The sequence below is a fragment of the Fistularia commersonii genome, chromosome 11 (assembly GCF_037954325.1).
Source record: "Fistularia commersonii isolate RoL2024-O1a breed Wild chromosome 11, RoL_Fcom_v1.0, whole genome shotgun sequence".
NCBI lineage: Eukaryota > Metazoa > Chordata > Actinopteri > Syngnathiformes > Fistulariidae > Fistularia > Fistularia commersonii.
In genome coordinates, this window is record NC_141294.1 from 9,544,181 (window position 1) to 9,564,994 (window position 20,814).

The window sequence follows — 20,814 nt, forward strand, 5'->3', positions numbered from 1 at the left end:
TGGTTCAGTCTGTGCATGTTTGAAGAATCCCTGTGGAGTTATTGAAGTGCCCTCTGGCCAAACCTTATTCTGTTTCCTAAGTGGCTTGGTGAGTTTCAGCAAAAGGCTGTTTGTGGAATAAGCATGAATGTCATATGAGCTGTGGATGTGAGGGGTGGGAGCGCAGCTAGTTTTGCAGATTCTTGTTTCTCTGAAAAAAAAATCATGTACCTCATCTTTCTTATTGCAGAGCCAACGTCACTTTTTTTGTTATTGTCCAAAAAAAGGCATTATTCATTTCTGCGTCAACATCTAAATGGACTATCATGTGTGATCAATTGTTAAAAATGAGAACACATAAAAAGAAAACTTAAGAATTCATTTTTGGTGACGCCAAAAACAATTATTCTGCTGTAGTTTTCCTTCAATTATATTTTCCCAAAACCTGTTTGCTTTAAAATAGTAAAGCGGCATAGTTGTTCAGGGTCTGAAAAGTGGTAGAAAATCCTCGCTAATTATCTTCATTGTCTTGCTTATTTATATGCAACGCTTTCCCACAAAGGTCGCATACATGACAGTTATAAAGAATGATTAAAGACAGAGGAGTGAAACAATTGTCTGACATTGGAGTTTGAATTGCCTCACAGAACTAAACATCCAGTCATAACTGCATCGGTTTACATACCAATCAGGTTAAACCACAGTTAGCCCATTTGTATTTCTTTTTTTTTCTTATTCTGTTAACAAGGGGCTTGACCAGACTGTATAACTAAAGAACAACAAATCAGAAATGGGATGGAAGGAATCCTGAAGGGGTCTATTCCTCTTTTAGACACATGTACTAACCTACTACATTCTTTCTATCAGCTTCTTTTTTTTAATTTCAGAAAAAATGCACCCAAATGTCAGTGCTCCAACAAAAACAGATAGCATTACTAAGAGCATTTGTCCTGGGTTCTTTAGTGAGAAGTGTTTACGAGATGAGTGAAAATGCCACTGTAAGAGCGATTATATCCATGGGGGACTGTTTTCTCTTATAATCCCTTTTTTTACAAGAGAAACTATGTATTCAACCAGATAAAAATATCACCAGAAGTGTCAAAAAAAAGCTTTGCAAGTTCTGCAATTCTTTCATTGTCATAGTTTATTATTTCTTTTCAAAAATATAGCGGAGTGCCTAATTAATGTTGGGCACACAGTTCGGCAACCTGTCCGTGGGTGTTGGAAATCCCCATTAAACTATGTAAAAAGCAGTTCATTAAATCTGCTCTAGTTTGTATTTAAATCAATCTACCCAACCATTAGAGACTGGTGAACTCACTGAAAAGCATGTGCTTGCTCGTAATTGGAGCTACTGGTAATTTAAACTGAGGCACTGGCAAATGGAGCACAGGCTAAAGTGCTTTCTTAATTGCTTCACAAATATACACATGAGAATAGCAAAGAACATGTCAGTGTTACTAGGATAGTGTGATTTAGCCAATTTATCAATTGATCACAGCACGACCGAAATCAATCATCTTATCCGCCACCTGTCCTTGGATTTCTATTGCTGTTCATATTCTTTGGGAGACAATATTAGAGTATCAATTCAACGGTAAATCAAAAAATTTGCATTTAAAGTCCAGCCCATGAAAAACTTTGGTATAGACAATTAGCAATATGCTAATATTGTTAATGGATGAAAGACATTTTTTCTTCCTTTTTTTCTTTTTTAATAAATGAATCACTTACTACCCTTGTCAGTCTGATTGCTTGTAATTTTTATTGCATGGCAACATCAAATTGAAATACTTAGCACTAACAAAAATTTGGGATTTTCTTTGTACGACAAAGATCTGACATTGCTTGAAAAAAGTATATCTGCACAACAAAATTCCAAAATAAAGAAAGTGGAATAGACTTTTTGGTAGGAGAGCACATCTCTCTCAAACAGAGAAATATATCCTTAAACTAGTGTTTCACAGGACGCTTGGGCCCAGGCACTGTAAAGACTCACATTTTTAACAGGTCAGAACTTTTTCCAAATTAAAGTTGTTTCGATGGTCTGGCTTCTGGGCCCCGGTAGGGATGGCAGCTTGAGTCTTGTGCTCTCTGACGGTTTCCAATCTAACCCTGATAACTACACAGATCATTTCCAAGAGGGTGTATTTATAAAAGATGAAGAACAGGGTCAACCTAAGAAGTGAAAAAAATATGGCTATGACAGAAAACATTGATGAACGGACACCAAAAAGTGATATTTGCCAAAGTGGCTCTCTGATATGTGGCATTAATGAGGATGGTGAAGACAAGGCTAGCCTACATAGGATATTGAGCAAACTGCAAGGCTTCAGAAAAGACAGCAAACAGCAACTTGCCGAGATAAAGCAAGAGCTGCACATGATGAATAACTGATTAGATGAAGCTGAGACAGGCAGAAACGGTGATACAGGCAATGACTACGCTCATGAAACAGCTCTCGCAGCGCAAGGCTAGCATGGAGGCTAAACCTATAGATCGAGAAGGACGGGATCGCAGAGATAATATCCGAATCTACGGCCTTTCTGGAGACCCTACTAAAAAGTCACTGGATTTTCCACCCGAGTTGGAGCTTAAAATTGAAAGAGCATACAGGGCTATGGTGCCTAAACGTACCGACTCATAGGTGAAGCCCTGGTCCATCATTGCCAAGTTTGTGAGCTATCGAGAGAGGGAGGAGGTGATTCATGAAGTCTGGCGGAAAAGAGAAGCTTTCTATCACAATTCCTGCTTCTACATAGACCACATATGGAATAAGTCAAGGCAAAGAAAATACTGAAGGAAAGGAAAATCAAGTTCTAGATTCCCTATCCAGCAAGATTATGGTTCTTCTACAACGACAGCGCCCACCTGTACCAGAGTGCCGCAAAGGCAACTGGCAACCATGGGTTCCCTGTTACCATCATACCTGGCCCAACCAGCCTGGATCAAAGAGAGACAGAGTTCCTTTCAGGATGATAAGTGAATGGGCGCTGTCGGACCAGAATACTGAACACCGCTGATGGAATATCAGAGGAAAAAAGAGTAGGATATTGAGAGGATATTGGCTAGGATATTAGAGTAGGATATTGGCTTTTGATACCTCAAGCCCCTAAGAGTCTCGTACAGAACAGGACTCAACACTGGTAGCAAGACTGTAAGAAATTGGACGATAATTGGTTAAGATGTGGGCACAACCCATGTTGAAGAGTGTGGTTAATCATTTCACTAAAATTGTCTCATACAACATAAATAAAGTCCTGAACCCAATGAAAAGAGGATTTTGAGATCCTTATGTCAGAACTGGGGGTAATACATCTCTGGATCTATTGTCAGGGAGAAAATCATATCTTTTGGTGCATTTCAAAAGAAACAGTGACAATTTACAACTAACAATTAGAATTAAACAAAGAACTGAAGGAGCTCCAGACAAAAGACAAAAAGGGATCCAAACCCAAACCTTATCACAAAATTAAACAAATTAGAAATAAGATAATGTAAAGAAGTCATCACAGAAATAAGTACCCTATATAAAAATCATAGGCACGCATAAAAATACACAGATCTCTTTCAGAGACAATTAAATTAGAATGGGGCACTAGACAAGATTGTGGATTGTCACCACTTTTCTTTGGTCAACACATTGAACCACTCGCTCAGTTGATCAGGCAATCTGATAACATTAAGGTTATCAATATGAATGGGGAACAAGACAAAATTGCACTGTACGCAAATGATGTTTTAATATATCTAAAGTTAAGATATATTAAAACATCGTCCGCGTACAGTGCAATTTTGTCTACAAAAATACAAAGCCCCTCCCTCTGACCTTCTCTGTACTTCTCTATTAGCATTCTCAAAGCAAATACTGCATCTATAGTGCTCTTTCTTGGCATGAAGCTATACTGCTGTTCACAAATGCTGACTTCAGCTATCAGTCTAGTTTCCACTACTCTTTCCCATAACTCCATTGTATGGCTCATCAACTTTACTCTTCTATAGTTGGTGCAATTGTGCACATCCCCTTATTCTTAAAAATGGGCACCATCACACTTCATCTCCATTCTTCAGGCATCTTCTAACTCTCTAAGATCCTGTTGAATAACCTAGTCAGAAACTCTACCGCTGCCTCTCCTAGACACTTCCACACCTCCACAGGTATATCGTCAGGACCAACTGCCTTTCCTCTCTTCATCCTCTTCAATGCCTTCCTCACTTCACTTTTACTTATCTGTGCTACATTGTGGTCTACAATAGTCACGTCTACTAACTTTGCCTCTCTTTCATTTTCCACATTCATCAGCTCTTCAAAGTACTCTTTCCATCTTCCCGTTACTCTTCTAGCATCTGCCAATACATTTCACTCTCTATCCTTAATCACTCTGACCTGTTGTACATCCTTTCCATTGTTATTTCTCTGTTTCGCCAACCTGTTTAGATCATTATCTCCCTCCTTACAGTCCAACCGAGCATACAAGTCATCGTACGTCCTTTGTTTTGCCTTTGCTACTTCTATCTTTACCTTACGTTATATCTCCCTATACTCCTGTCTGCTCTCTTCAGTCGTCTCAGTGTCCCACTTCTTCTTTGCTCACCACTTTTTCTGTGTATACTCCTGCACTTCCTCATTCCACCACAAAGTCTCCTTATCTACTTTCTTTCCAGATGAGACACCAAGTATTCTCCTACCTGTCTCCCTGATAGTACTCGCTGTAGTTGTACAATCACCTGGAAGCTCTCCCTGACCACCAAGAGCCGTTCTCAACTCCCTCCTGAAAACCATAGAACACTCCTCCCTTTTCAGCTTCCTCCACTTTGGCCTCTACTCTGCCTTTGTCCTCTTCATTGTCAACTGAGTCATCCTACAAACCACCATCCTATGCTGTCTGGCTACACTCTCACTCTACCTCCGCTCTTACAAGTTACCCTATGTTCCTGTCTGGTCTGGAAAAAAGTGTTCACTACAGCCATTTCAATCCTTTTTGCAAAATCTACCGCCATCTGTTCATCCGTGTTCCTATCCTGTATACCAAATCTGCCCATCAATTCCTCATGCCCTCGATTGCCTGCACCAACATGCCCATTGAAGTCTGCACCAATTAACTCTCTCTGGGGATATTCTCCATCACTTTTTCAGGTACTTGCAATATGTTACAAAATTGACCAAATTATTAAAAATTTGACAGTGGACCTGAATGACAGTGCTAAAAGATTTTTTATGTGCTTATACATGAGAGCAAACCAAAGGTAGTATATCTAGACTGTACATGATGAAAAAAAAAAACAACAAACAAACATTCCAGTCTATATTAAAGACAATTGGAAGAATAAAGGTAATTTTGAAATCTTAGAGGAGAGATGGTACAGTTATTGTGACTTTCAGTGGAAATGCACCATCTTGCATACATGGAGAGAGTTTGCGCATAAGTGCCTAATTAGATTCTTTATGACCCCTAAAGAGAAAGCAAATTTTACTGGAGAGGATGCAAAGTGCTGGTGAATGTGTGGGAACCTGGATGGTAATCACTTGCATATATTCCAAGACTGCCCGGTAATCACAGATTTCTGGTTGGAGATGCACAAAATATTAGAAACCATCTTTCATATGAAAATACCATATCATTTCAAAACTTTTATTCTGGGAGAAACCAACTTTCTTACAGAACATTTTAATCAATACCTATTCAAGATTTGATAGCAGCTAACCAGAAAACCATCACAAGACACTGGCTGCGTCCTGAACCCCGACAATAGAAAAATGGTTCAATATTGTTAAAGGAATACATATAATGAAAAAGATTACTTTCACCCTTCGTTTGCAAATGGATACATTTTCAAAGTCCTGATCTAAATGAAACCCCTATGTAAAAAGGTCAGCAACACTGAAGAGATCTAGAATGCTGAATCAATCGTCCCTGTCCTGTCCTTACCTGATATTTTTATCTCTCCTGATTTGAACTCTGAATCGAGATGGCTGAAAACTGGGATAGAGTATATTGGGATCTTCCTACCGATGACTTTACATGTCTTTACTAGCTTACGCATGACCCCCTCCCTTCCTCCTTTCCTTTTGTTTATTTCTGCTGTGTTTAGTACGTTTTCTTAAATGATTGCTATTCTTCCTATCATCTCTTTTTTATCGGTACTAACACAAAAATACTTTCTACACCACTGCGAATTCACAGCGATTGAAACTATGTAATACAATGTCAATGTCCTAGTTCACCCATCTGCTGTGCAATGTAATCCACACTGATGATAATAAAGAAAAAAAAAGAAAAAAATAAAACTGTTTGAATGGATGAGGGAAAAGGATGGGAGAAAGGAAGCAGGAAAAGTGAGAAAAAAAAAGATTAATAGCTGGATGGATGAATGGACTAAAATAAGCACATGGTAACCTCTTTTATCGCACTCAAGATACCAAGGGTAATGCAATGAAGTAGTAACTATAAGTAAATGTGGCCCTTCTGTACTAGGATTTCACAAGAGCGATTATAAATCACTATTACCACCTGCCACATGGATTACAGTATACAGAGGGGGAATAATGGAGCGGATCATTCTGTCTCCAACCCATCACTGAACCTGGGGGTCACAGGTTCATACTACAGTCTTTGTCAAAGGTGAAACAGTTCATTCAAAAGACATGGCATGTCCAACGTATGGATCAATGACGTGCAGTCAAGGCAGAGGCTGTGCCTCCTTTGACGATCTTGAAAATAAAAAAAAAAAGTAAAATCAAAGAAAGAATTAAATAGTTTTATCAAGATAGCAAGGGTAATGCAATGAAGTAGTAACTGTGAGTAAATGGGGCCCTTCTGTACTGGAATTTCACAAGAGCGATTATAAATCCCTGTTACCATATATATATATATATATATATATACAGTATATATATACACACACACTTCATATCTCTCTCTCTCTCTCTCTCTCTCTCTCTCTCTGATATATATATATCAATCAGTGATTTGCTGTTTGATATTTGTATCAGTGATTTGCACTGCATAGGGATTTTCATTTAACTTCACCAGTTTTAAATTGTTTTTTATTCTAAATTGCTAGATTTTTACATTTACTGTTCAAATACTAAGAAGAGAGGTACAGTGACTGTTGAGCCTCAATGTAGATTGCGCAATGACGGCTGACCGCTGGCATGCTCTGGACCACGACCAAATTTCTGTCTCTCTGTATGTCGCTATTAAAATGTTTAAACACTTTTGCTAAATGAACCATTTTTCCAATGTATATTTTTTTTTGACAACAACTGTATGTGTGTTGCTAGTTTCCCATCACTGGTATGAATGCAGATCTGTGGCATTTCCTGCAGCATCTGTATGAATTTCATTTACCATTAGTTTGACATTTTCTGCCAGGGGATATAAAGGTTTGTTATTTATCATTGTTGAATACATGCAGAAAGTTGTTACACTTGTAATGAGCATACTGTGCCGCCTTTTCCCTATATATGCTATCATACTTTGGTTTTGCTTTACTTTACTGTCCAATAGGAGTGCACTGCCAGGTGATGAGACAGTCATCAAAATACCCAGGTTGTACTGGTGAGAGAAGGTTCTAGCATAGAAGAATGCTGTGAATTAAGGTGAAACCTACACTTTCAAAGATATTTAAAGTTTTTTTTCTTCACTTTTAAGATATAAATAGGGTGCAAAAACAGATATAATCATGCCAATAAATGGAGGATTCTAAAAGCAGTTTCCAGCAATCCTGCTCTTGCTCCAATCCTGATTCAATCCTGCTCTTGTTTCTTTTGCCCTTCTTTGAATTTTTCACCGATGCATTTTGCATCAGGGCTCTGAGGAGCAAGAACAATAGTGTAATCAGTTATTTGAATCATATATGACTGACTCGCTTCTTGATTCCACCATTATTCAGCACATTTGCATTTGTATCACTTTTAAACATAACCTTGTTTAATACTAATATCCTGACTGTTTTTATAGTTGTATATATTTCCAAGGTCATCATAATTTGTTGGTTTAGCTTCCATGGCTGACAAGTGGGTGACCTTGACAGCCGCACACATTTCAAAATAGTTTGTAAAACAAACATGCCAATAGACAAAGTTAATAGAATCCCATTAAAATAAAAAAAAAAAAAAAAAGTATTTTGTATATGGCTATTCATTGTGCAGTGGGCTTGTAGAGATTCAGCTGTTTTTGGACGAATGTGTGAGGTCACATACATGTCAGACTGCAATATTAACATATGGCGGTGAGAAGGAGGAGAAAGGAAGAAGAGGCTTATTTTCTCATGTTTAGTGGTGCGCACAGCACAACATCAGCAAATGTGTCGACTGCATTTAACCAATTGAGGATGAGCCACCTAGCAGCACCTGGGGAGCAATTAGGGATTCAGTTTCTTGCTCAACAACAGCTCAACAAGCAGGGAGGAGCTTGGGAATGGAACCAGGAATATTCTGATATCAACTCTTACCCCCTGAACCATGCTGCCCTTTAGTTGTAATGTTTCATAGATGTTGTCTTTACAGGACATGTTTCACCACAGCCTGATGATTCCCTCAGGAAGTGATTTTAACATTGCATGTTTTTCCTTAAACTCATTTTGTCCTTTTTACTTATTCATTGTTTTCTCTGGCACTATTGAGGGGGTTCACTAACAACAATTTTAATTTCTCTTTGTATAACTTGAACAAGACATTTGGATACATTCCCCTCATGGTCCCCGAACTGCAAAACTGTCTTGCTGTGAGGTAGCTCCTCCTTGGCTATCATTAAATGATATTTCCTCTCTGGACAGAAAAGGAAAAAGGCCTGGAAGTCCCAGGATGCCACCCACCCACTGGCATCCACATGGCTGCATCCCTCTAAACCCACTGTTTCCATGGTAACTATTACAGCCATAGAGAGAAAAATATGTGGGTGGAGGAGGTGGGTGGGAGCACGATGGAGTGGGGAAGCAAGAAGAGGACATTTAGTGAATTGCTATATGTGAACAACCAACGGCTGGTCAGACCAAAGAGGAGTGAAAACCATTTCAATGCTGCACTGTCATGTGAACGCTTGCAAGTGTGTGTGTTTATATGTTTAGCATTTATAACATCACTGCTCTAAATTAGGCCAAAATGAGAAAGAGGAATTTCCCCTGTCAAAGCAAGTTCCCTGATGGGGATCAATAAAGTTTATCTTATCTTATCTTATCTTATCTTAATACCAACAATGCCTTTTTCTGTTCAGGGGAAAATATGGGGCATGAAAAGGGTTGGAAAGAAAATAAGGCATTTAAACATAGGAACCTAAATTGATATTTTTTTTCACTTTGAAATAATATACTAGACAATACAAGTAATTTTTAAAAGGTGACTGCATAGTGTTTTTTGTATTCTTTTTAATTAAATGGGGTTCCTTTTGTCACTATTGGAGGGATTATAAATCATTGGAAAGATAAAACAATTTAACAGTGTGACTCAGAATATTTCCTTGTCCTGACTAGCAAAGGTCCTAATGCCCCTTAAAATTAGAGATTATTGAGATTAATTGTTAATCACATTAAAATCTTAAAGTCTTCATGATAATTAAGACACATACTATAAGGAAATAAATTGCAAAAAAAAATGTAAAACAAAAAACTCACAACCCTCACTGTAAAAAAAAAAAAAAAAAACAAAGAAAAAAAAATTACAAAAGACATTTGAAGTAATTTGAAGTAACATCATATGTAAATAAAAATATAAGAATAAAGACAAGAGACTTACTAACCAAACAGAATGAAGCTGTTACGGACAAAAAAGTTCGAAGAACACAGCTCAAATGGCTGTTCACCTCCAATTTCATGTTATGCATCACAGGAATAATTAACATGGGCTATCAAATGGATTTAAGTTTCTCCGTGCATGTCTTCATGGTGTGAAATAATTATTATTATTACTTATTTTGGTTAACATGTTTATTTTCTGCTACAAAACAACAGAAAGCCTTATGTTGTGTTGCTTTGTCGGTCAATTTCTCGTTGGCCCTGACCATTTTGTCTCATGAAAACAGCTGCCACAAGTCTTACCACAATAGTTTTCAAAAAAAAATGTGCTTTAAAATCCACAAGAGGTACCTGATAATGGACACGGCTTATTGAGTTCTACCAATGACTTGTTACCTTGACACTTCATAGTTTTATTTGTATTTCTTATTCTCCCCCCTTTTTTTATATTGTTTTATACAATTTCCTACTATTATCTATTATTGTTATGTTTCACTTGAAACTCTGGCACAACAATTTCTTTCGGGATAAATAAAGTTGTTCTCATTCTTTTTCTAATTCAATCACCAAGAACCTATGCCATATGAGTTCTTTTGGATCCTTAAAAGATCCTGTCTCAAACTAGGGGCTAAAATTGTTTTGGGAACTGAGGTCCAGGGTCTCTGTGTCCTATACTGTTAGAACGACAGAGTTCATGTAAAGGCTTCAGGAACTGCCAGAAGGGGCTAAACCCTCTTCAGGTGACTTCTCCAGTGAGTTACCATTCAGTGTTTGTGTTTAATCACCCATTAATTTTCACGGCACATGATCTCGCCTCACCTACAGAGCAATATATCTAGCATGTTCTTTTACCCGGGGGTAAAAGGGTCGGTTGGGGTCTGCTACATCTCAAACAGACTCAACTCAAACAAATTTGGGAAAACATATAGGTTTCTGAAGTCAAAATTGCTGGAGTTTTCAAGAAGAAGAAGAAGATGAAGAATAACAAAAGAGACCTTTATTGTCACAGTCAGTTATACATAAAGCACAACATCAGCTCAACAATATCTTGACAGGCTAGGAGGAGCGTTGGAATCAAACAGGGAATGTACGGTTCTAAGGTCGACCACTTTAACCCCCTGAACCATGCTTCCCCCCAAAACTATTTCCTCATCTTCATGCAGTCCGGTAAGCTGCTGCAAGACAGCAGCGTCTTTGTGCATTTAATGGACACAAAGAAAAGAATACTGGCAACGCATCCAGAGTGACAGCATGTGGCATTGGCAAAACACATTTGAACATGGACAGACGTTTTCTCTGAACCATTTTTATAACAGTCAAACATCGACATCTGAATGTGGAGATGAGAGCAAGAGAATGAATATAAGTGAGAGGGTGAATTGCTGTATGGTCTCATCAATGCACCTGACTAATCATTCTCTTTGTGAATTCTTTTGATGTGATAGAAATTCCAGTTTAATACACCTACAGATTAGCTGGAATTGGCCTAATTTCATATATAAACCCAAATTCACACCAATGTGCTACTCATCTATTTCTTTTTTTTTTTCTGAATGCATCAGTCTCACAAGGATTATCAACTTAAACGCTAAGCCATGCAATCTCGAGAATCCAACACTTTTGGATTTAATAGATATGCATGCTATTTCAGCCTTTTTTGCTCTCATCGTTCAGCCTTCCAGGCCTCCTCCACCACTTTAACCTCTATCTAAGCTGTAGAAACCAGGTTCTTTCACTAAATTTGTGCTCAGCCCACAGCCTTCATCCTCTTTTCTTCACTCAATTGTGATAAATCTATCCTCTCTTCTTACGAGTGAGCTGGAAGCTCTTGCATGAGAAAGCTTCTTTCAGAGGTATCCAGAGGATGCACTGATATATGCTGCTCATAGCGTGATGTTACACAAACAAGAAATGTAAACAAAAAAAAAAACATTCAGCTGTTAAAAGTCAAGAGATGAGACACCGCACAACAGACCAAGATATGTACCATCTTGATTCGCTTTTTGTTTTTCCATTTAGAAGTTGCCGACCATAAACGATTTGTTATAATCAATGACAAAAGGTAAAATAGCTTTTCATCAAAGCACAATTGTAAGCTTAACACTGGTCTATTGGTTGATTAAACAAGTAGCCCCTGTGCGTGGCATTGTAATTCTGCCATTGTTTATTTTGTCTTGATTGGAGTTTAATTGTCTGTCAGCAGGAAAAGAGGAAAAAAAAGGCCAAGAAAAAAAAAAGAATATATAGAAAGATATAATAGAAAATAATATAATATTCTTTAATTATTCCCTTCATTCTTTTTTATTTCTTTCTTTCCTTCCCTGTCAGGACATAGGCCAAAGAGTTACATATAGCACCCTGGAATAATACAAAGACCCATATAATGGTCCCGGTTTCGGATTTTCCCTCTTGATGCATCTGTGTTTGAGTCCTGACATTTTCAGTAGAATAGCAGTACACTTATGAATGAAGGCAGTAAAATCTTCTTTTGGCTGTGTGGGAGGATGAACACATTTTTTTTCCCCCCCTACTCTCTTCAGTGTTGACTTTTCCTTTCCATCTATGAATGTGCCATTTTAAACTGATTCACATCTATGCTGTTTGCTGCAGGGGGGAACCAGCATACATGCCAAATCTGACTCAGATCCGTTTAATGACTGCAAATGCCAGTGACAGATAGATAAATAAATAAATAAATTTAAAAAAAAGCTGACAGGACGCTGAATGTGTTGGGATCTAAAGCACGGCAAAGCAGACTCACACAGACAGAGACAGCAAACTGGCAGTTCTGTTCGCAGCAGGACAGACAGATTTTTGCATACACATAATTCACATAATTCTAATCCATATGAAAAATATAACAGTGGATAGACCGGCCTAATCTGTCATTGTAGGTCCAAAATCCTTCCTGAAATGTCTTTTTTTTTTATCTGGGTTTAAAAAAGAATATGTGGCTCTTCAAATTAAATGAGAGCACCTTTGATTTGTCTCTCTGGGAGTGTGTGGGCAGAAAACCATTTCAAGCCATTTGCTGAAGATGAAACGAGACAAGGTATAAGTGCGTAGTGGTAGGTTGTGTGTGTGATCCTCCATGCTTTTAGCAATTAAGTCAAGAGGAAGAGAGGGAGTTGGCTAGATTGGGTTACTCAAGGCAAAAGGTTGGGTTCAAGGGCCACATTGAGGCGCAGGTCTTTTGCAAAGAGTCTTGCCAGGAGTTGAACCCTGTTCGGCTTATGGCTTGTTAGTAAAAATGCATGTGCCAGTGGTTGGATTTACACCAGAGAAAAAGAAGCTTTCTCTGCCACACAATTTCTCTACAAAAAACCATGATGGATTGTATACATCTACAGGAATGTCTCAGAAAATTAGAATATTGTCATAAAGTTCTATATCTTCTGTAATGCAATTAAAAAAACGAAAATTACTTTTTCATGATATTCTGATATTTTGAGATAGGATTTTTGAGTTTTCTTACAATGTAAGCCATAATCAGCAACATTAAAATAATAAAAGGCTTGCACTATTTCAGTTGATTTGTAATGAATCCAGAATGCATGACATTATTGTTTTTTGTAATTGTATTACAGATGATAAAGAACTTTATCACAATATTCTAATTTTCTGAGATAGTCCTGTATATATACAAACACAAACATACACACACACACAGCAGAGTTGTATGGCAGAATATGGGGAGAAAATAAACAACATAAAACAAAATAAAAAGACTACTTGGAAAAGACTAGATTGAAGATGTACCTAAAAGAGCAATTTTGTTGACATGGTCTAATTACAGACAGAAGAACATCAATTAAGATGTTTACTGAAGTCACTGAGGAAATATTTGGCTGCTGACCTTTAACCTTGTGAGACAATCATTGGCTGACACCAATTAATTATCAGCTGAAGACAAATGCCCCCTGAATGATCAATGGATTTTGGACAGTGTTGTAGCTCTATAATACTTCACTATATTAGCTGTGCATTATTAAAAAAAATCCCTGTAATCAAGTATATCCTTTGTCAAACTTTGAGACGATTGTGATTATCAATGGACTGACATATAACACTCCAGAAAGACACTTGTCCCTTAAATACCTTCAATGTCTGAATTTGTTTAATATTACTGATGTGATAGTAAAAAATGTTTCAGGACAAATAGTTCCTGCTGAAGAGCAGGGTTAATCAGATTGACTTTGCCAAGTTTGGATTAATATACGGTGTAATTGCTCCTTTTTGGGGATATTATTTTCATCATGCGGAAAACCTTCCTGTACAAACAATAAATAGGAGGGGAAAAAAAAGACAGGTGAGTGGTAAGAGAGGTTAATAGGGAATGCCAACTTGAAAAATACATCTCTTTGAATACAGAGGCAGCAGTGCTTATAGGTGTGTTTGTATCAACATGTAACATTGTTTGTGGCTTTGTAAAAGATAGATGTTTCATTTCATTCGGCCGCCATAGATATAATCCACTTGAGGGTGCCAGAGAACATACATAAGCCTGCCATTTAGAGGACACCTTCCATCTCGTACCCTTACACTGAACTATTATTTCGTGACACTATAAATTCAGTGTGTGTGTGTGTGTGTGTGTGTGTTTCTCAGGGAGAGGGGAGTGGCGGGTGGAAGGAGGTATGCACCTGTGTTCGCAGAATCTCTCCTTTGGTTAGCTGCATGTCCCCAGTGAGCTCTTTAACAGCGATGCCCAGTGGCTCCAATCGCTTACTGAAGTAATTAGTCATCTCAGCTGCCAAGGCCTTCATTGGAGCAACATATACGATCTACAGAGACGCAGGGAGACAAGGAGAATTAAATGGAAGGCAAAGGTGGGGACAGAGAGTGGATGGTGATAAAGGACAGTTGGATTTAAAAGGAATCAGTTGATGAGCGAGCAAACAAATGTGGGACTGCGAATCTTTGAGGACACTTTGCTTTTAGTACCCCGTCACTAAATTCGTTTTCAGTAAAATCAAATTTTGTGTGTTTATGTGTTTATTTGTGAGACGGGGAGATAAAGACTTCAGGAATGAGATCATAGACTGTGGATATGTAAATTATTTAGCTGCATACGTGTCAGGATGCAACACCATGAATTAAAATACATGTGACACACCTCTTCTCGAATGAGCTCATAGTGACTTTGGTGTCAAAAGAAAATCGGTTGTTTATCAGTTCGGGATTAATTACATGTATAGTTATCACTTTGTTTTCTCCAGTGACAAGGTCAAGATTTAATGTTTATCATTGTCTAAAAGTGTCTTTTTTATGCAATTAATATTTCCTTAAGTATTGTTCGTATAGTTGAATCTTTATCCCTTGTAACTGCAGATTTTGTTCCGTATCTGTATTTTATAATAAATCACATGTTTTGAAACACAGATGGAGGTTATTCTATTAAACATATCAAACCAATCATTCTGCACATCTAAATACAGCCTTTCATTTTGAGCGTGTTTCAAAATTCTGTGGTTGTTATTATCAGCTTGTGATATGTTTGACACAGATCTCTTGGAGACCCACCAGTGTATGCCAAAGAAGTATGGCAAAGAAGCTTCAGAACTACACTGATGAGAGGATTTACACTTAATTTTCCATTTTCATACACACGTTCCCAAAGATGCCAGAAACATTTTAAAATAAGGTTTCAGGCTGCATTTTTTTTTTTTTTTGTCTCCAAGCAATCAATTCATGCGTAAAATGAAAATACTGTTTATGAGACTGCGCGTTACCGTTGAGTCTTTTAAAAAGTTAAAATTCCAAGGAAAAGTGAGAGAATCTCTGCAACTGACAACAGTGAGACCCTCACACAAGCCTCTGCACTAAGTTATGTTGAGTAAAGGCTTACAAAACCCTCATTCAAAAGCCTTGTGAGTAAAATACATAAATAAGTAAATTGTGAGTAGGTTTTAAGTTTTGTTTCACACTTCATTAGCTAAAAATAAGAACAAATTTTAAATTTGGCATCCTGACATTGCTGTTGTATATAGGTGAGGCCAAAGAGACGCCCCTGTGTTGTGAGAAACTTGTCAGGAGCTTCTTCACCATGGCCGGGGGATGACACAGATCTTTTATGGCTTGTCTTGAACAATTCAAGTCACCTGGATAGTCACATTACAATTCTGAAGATCACCTAAAAAACATAACTATCCACGACAATAGATGCAGTCAGACTTGTTAAATAGAAAAGTTTAGTCTATAGAGAAGACCCTGTGTCAAAATCCATTTCATTCTGTGAGAGGACACCTTCAGTCTTCAAACATTCTTCTTTGAAATAGTTATCCAAAGGAGATTAACAGGGGTTCACAGGAAGAAGAAGAGGAAGAAGTCGAAAAAAAGTCAGAGAAAAATACAACTCGCTTGGAATAAACTCTGCACAAATCAGCAAAATTAATGTGGCCTCTAAGAAAGATATATAATATAGGAAATCCAGCTGTCCTTGACATAAAACCAGATCATACTTAATTGCTACCTGATATCCCGCAACCCAAAGCTCTGAGGATCAAATCTGAATCCCTGAAAGGTTGAGTGAACTTCATCGAAGCGCTTGCTTCACCCCCATGATATAGTGGAGGACTGAAATCTCTCGGTAGGCATGATGAATGTTCTACAGATAGTCTGTTCAGATTATTACAATTCGTTTGCATTTTCTACTTCTTTGACTATCGCAGGGGCCTTGTTCATCTCCTCTGTTTTACTGCAGATAGTGCAGGTAAAAGGGTTATTTTAAAAAAAAAACATAAAAGAGGAAATTTTAAGGATCTGACTGTTAAAACAAAGTAACCACACACGCACGCTGGAAAAACATTTACAATGACTAAAAGAGTCATCTTGTAATGATTGTTATATTTTCTTTGATTACAGAAAACCATCTCACTAATACCTAAAGGGTCCAATAAGTCCAATTTCCAGAAGCTTGGAAATCAATGTCTGATCAAACCGGCTCGTATCAGCCTTAGTAGCAATAACAAAACCCTGGTGTTTTTGAATAAAGCGTTTGCGTATCGTTTTTGTGAGTCCAGTGAGCGCATGTGTGTTTCTGAAACCTTGAATTCATCCTTTTTGATGACACCTCCGGGCTGCAAGTGCTGGCGAATCTCGTGAAGGACAGTCAGCATGGCGATGTTCGTCTTGCCAGCACCCGTCGGGGCACAGATAAGGAGGTTTTCGTTTGTGTTGTAGGCCGTCTCAAACACAAGGGACTGGATCCTGTTCAGACGCTTCATTCCTTTGAAAACCAGCTGCCCAATCTGGGAAAAAAAAAAAAAAAGACTGAAAAGATTACGCTGTACACAGAATACAGAAAAGAATATTAGATTTCAAGAACAGCAGTAATAATAACAGTTAAACAAGGTGAAATAACTTGTTTGAATATTCAAGTTGTTTTATTTGGATAGTAAATCAAAAAATTGTGCTGTTTTTTTGTAACATTTGAGAACAATTTTAAGAGAAGTAAGAAATAAGAAGTTTAAGAAATAAGTCATGTACATAAAAGCAGTTATTTTAGATACACTGATAGAAGCAGGACAATGACACAGTGGTCAGCCCTTCTGCTTCACAGCAAGTAGGTTCCTGGCACTGCATTAGAGGGCCTTTCTATGTTGAGTCTGCATGCCTGACCTGCCTGCGTGAGTTTTCCTCTGTCCAAAAACATGCACTAAGTAAATTGAAGACTACCTTTGGCACAGCAGTGTGAATGAGTGAGTGAATTTTTGTATTTTTCTATGTGGCCCCGTGATCGACTTGGAACCGCCGCGGGTTCTATATCGCCTCTTGCCCTATGACAGCTGGAATTGACTTCTGTCCCATCGTACCCCTGACTGCAGGGTAACTGGTATAGATGATAAATGAATGAATGAAAGAAATTCTGACAGTAGATGTAACCTAACTCTTACTATAGTTAACAGAGGGGTACAACATTTTGTGTCAATAGAGTTAAAATAAGATGCTACAAGGACTAAATTCACAATCATTGTTTATTTGCATTCAATGACAGAACTTGACAGCATTAGCTGTCTAACTCCAGTCACTTTTGGTCTGTGTCAAAACTGAGGTGCAATCTCTTTTGCTTCCTTTAGCTTCCTTCTCTCTCCCACTTAGGCTGCTATAAAATGGCATTAGCTTAGACAGCAGTATTATTTATTCAAGGATTCATTAGAAGTATGTCATCACTTTTCTCTTCCCCTCGTTTCGCTCCAATACGCAAAGAAAGAAATAATTAAAGAGTGCATGCCAGCCGAGGATATGCGGGGCGCTGTTCGGAAGTTAGACCCACAACTCCGTAGGAAGGAAGAGGTTATTAATGCATCAAAGAGCAACTTTATTAACTGTCCACTTAAGCTGGAAGGAATGAAGGGAGTCTGTGGTTTCAGCTTGCTGGTGTGTGGAGCCGGAGGGGCTTCTGATGAACAGCTTGGGTTCTGCCCCTGATGTATGCATGCGATAGTTTGCTTGCTGTGTGTTTCAGAGAGACTGCTGATTACCCAGCAATAGCCACTGTCAACAGCATGACCACATGCATCCCAAAAATGAATGAATAAATAAAAACAAATCTCTCTCTCTCTCTCTCTCTCTCTTGCTATACACACACACACACACACACACACACATACACACACACACACATATATAAAGAGAGAAATAAAAAAAAAAAAGCCTGTCTGATGTGAGTGTGGTCGAATAGAAAATGCTCTTATATGCGTTCAACTATTCCATTTGGTTAGAACAGGTAGACAATAAGTCGATTGGTGCCACTCCCGTTATGGTCGAATATCACACAGTATAACTAATATTATGTGAAAGGAAGACATAAATAATAGCGGAATTATCTGGAAAGAAATAAAATCTCATGTTTGATTACTTACCACTGTGGGCATTAATTTGCATTTTGTGAGAGTTTTTCAAAAATGACAATTTCAGTATGTAAATGGGCAACAGAGGTAAAGTTATGGTCCATAAGGGTTTAAAAGCAGAACAATGGGGCCTTTGCAGATGATGGATAACAGGGATTCATCTGCTGTCTGGCTTTGGGGACAATGCTGAGAAAGCAAACCCAGAATGTTACTCTGTTCCTCGCATTTATTTATTTATCTATTTAGCAACACAGGCTCCTAGGCTTCATATGGCGGAAGTTCAGTCCCATAAGGAATATAACATTGCAAGGCTTTTGCAGCGGCATGAGTTGTAGTTTATGGATATTTGAGTTTGGTCTGAGCAGACGGACATTTTCAGGACATCTAAAACCGACTAAAATATGAAAAGCTGTAATCACTATACTCTGCTTGAAAGAGCCACAATGTATTAGATGATTAAAGGACATCCACGCACACGTCCAGATGATCTTATTTGTTTATTTATTTGTTCATGAGAATATTTCTCTTGCACTCAGTTGGTTTTGTGAATAATTGTCAGAAGAAGGTGGGTCTTAAGTTGAGCGTATTTGCTAAATAGCTATGAGTTTCTTCGACCAAACAGGTTCCAACATATAGCCAACGGCTACACATAATGATTATATATTGCAGCATTTAAGAAAAAGTTAATACATGGTGAAAATGAAAATGTAATGATGAGAGAAGCAAACACGTCAGTGTTAGAAAATAGCAACAATGAAATAGAGTTGAAAAAATATTTCTAGAGCATATACGTAGTTAAAGCTAATGTAGCCTCAGACGGGCATAAGTCAGTGTCTTTCTAAGTTAGTCTCAAGCCCGGACAAATGCAGAGGGTTGCATAAGGAAGGACATCTGGCGTAAAACTTGAGCCAAAACAAAATACACAAATTGAACATACGAATCTCCTGCAGGATTGGTCGAGGACCAGGTTAACACTGACCCTAACTGGTGCCGACAGCCTACATGGTATCAGTTGGGTCAAAGAAGGTGTGTTCAGAAGAAGAGAGAGAAGAGGAAAGGCAACAGTCTGGGACTAAGCGTAGGGACTCTGAAAACTGGGACGATGACAAGAAAAGCTAGCGAGTTGATTGACATGATGCAGAGAAGGAATATACTGTGTGTCCAGGAGACTAGGTGGAAAGATAGCAGTTAGAAGCTTAGGAGTAAGTTTTAAGTTGTATTTAGACTATTGAGGAGACTATTGTGGACCACAAAGTACCACAGATTATTAAAGGTGAAGTGTGGCGGGCATTGAAGAGGATGAGAAGTGGAAAGGCAGTCAGTCCTGATGATATACCTGTGGAGGTATGAAAGTGTCTCGGAGAGGAAGCGGGAGCATTTTAGAGTCACAAGATGCCTTTTGGAATGGGGAATGAGGGTGATGGTGCCCATTTTTAACAATAAAGGGAGATGTCCAGAATTGCAGTAAAAATTACTACTACATCATATAATGTAATGAAGTTATAGCATAGAGTAGTGGAAACTAGACAGAGGAGGGGTCAACATTAGTGAGCAGCAGTATGGTTTCATGCCTAAAAAGAGTACTACAGATGCACCATTTGCTTTAAGAATGCTAGTTGTGAAGTACAGTAAAGGTCAGAGGGCACAGCATTGTGCCTTTGCAGATCTAGAAAAAGCATACAGGGTGGTGAGAGAGAAACTATGGTACTGTATGAGGAAAGAAGTTGCAGTTGCAGAAAAGTATGTTTGAGTGGTGCAGGAAAAGTATGAGAGACATGAGACAGTGGTTAGGTGTGCTATAGGCATAACAGAAAAGCTCAATGTGAAGGTGGAATTTTATCTGGGATCAGTTCTGAGTCCCTTCTTGTTTGCAGTGGTGATGGACAGGCTGACCAAAGAGGTTATACATCTCCATGGACCATGATGGAATGATGAGGCAGCGGATAAAGAAGGTGGAGGATTTGAAGTACAGTCCAAAGGTTAACAGTCCCAAGCAATTGAGAGTGTAGAAAAAGGTGAAGAAACTGGTTCAGAATAAAACGAAAGATGTACAAGACAGTGATGAGATCAGGGATGGTGTATGGTTTGGACACAGTGGCATTGAAGAAAAGACAGGGAGCATAGTTGGAGGTGGCAGAGATTAAGATATTGAGGCTCTTTTAGGGAGTGACCAGGATGGATTGGATCAGGAATTAGTCTATCAGAGGGACAGTGCATGATGATTTGGAGATGATTTCAGAGAATTCAG

General features: G+C 38.3%; 1 protein-coding gene across 1 annotated transcript in view; it reads right to left on the minus strand.

Annotated features, from left to right (window-relative positions):
• Window positions 1-20,814, minus strand: part of ascc3 (activating signal cointegrator 1 complex subunit 3) — a 146,785-nt gene that overhangs the window by 73,400 nt on the left and 52,571 nt on the right. Inside the window, exons 9-10 of the mRNA XM_086154889.1 lie at window positions 16,761-16,964; window positions 14,358-14,498 (exon numbers count right to left, since the gene is read on the minus strand). Coding sequence (XP_086011015.1) covers window positions 14,358-14,498; window positions 16,761-16,964 — 345 coding nt within the window. The remainder of the gene's footprint in view (window positions 1-14,357; window positions 14,499-16,760; window positions 16,965-20,814) is intronic.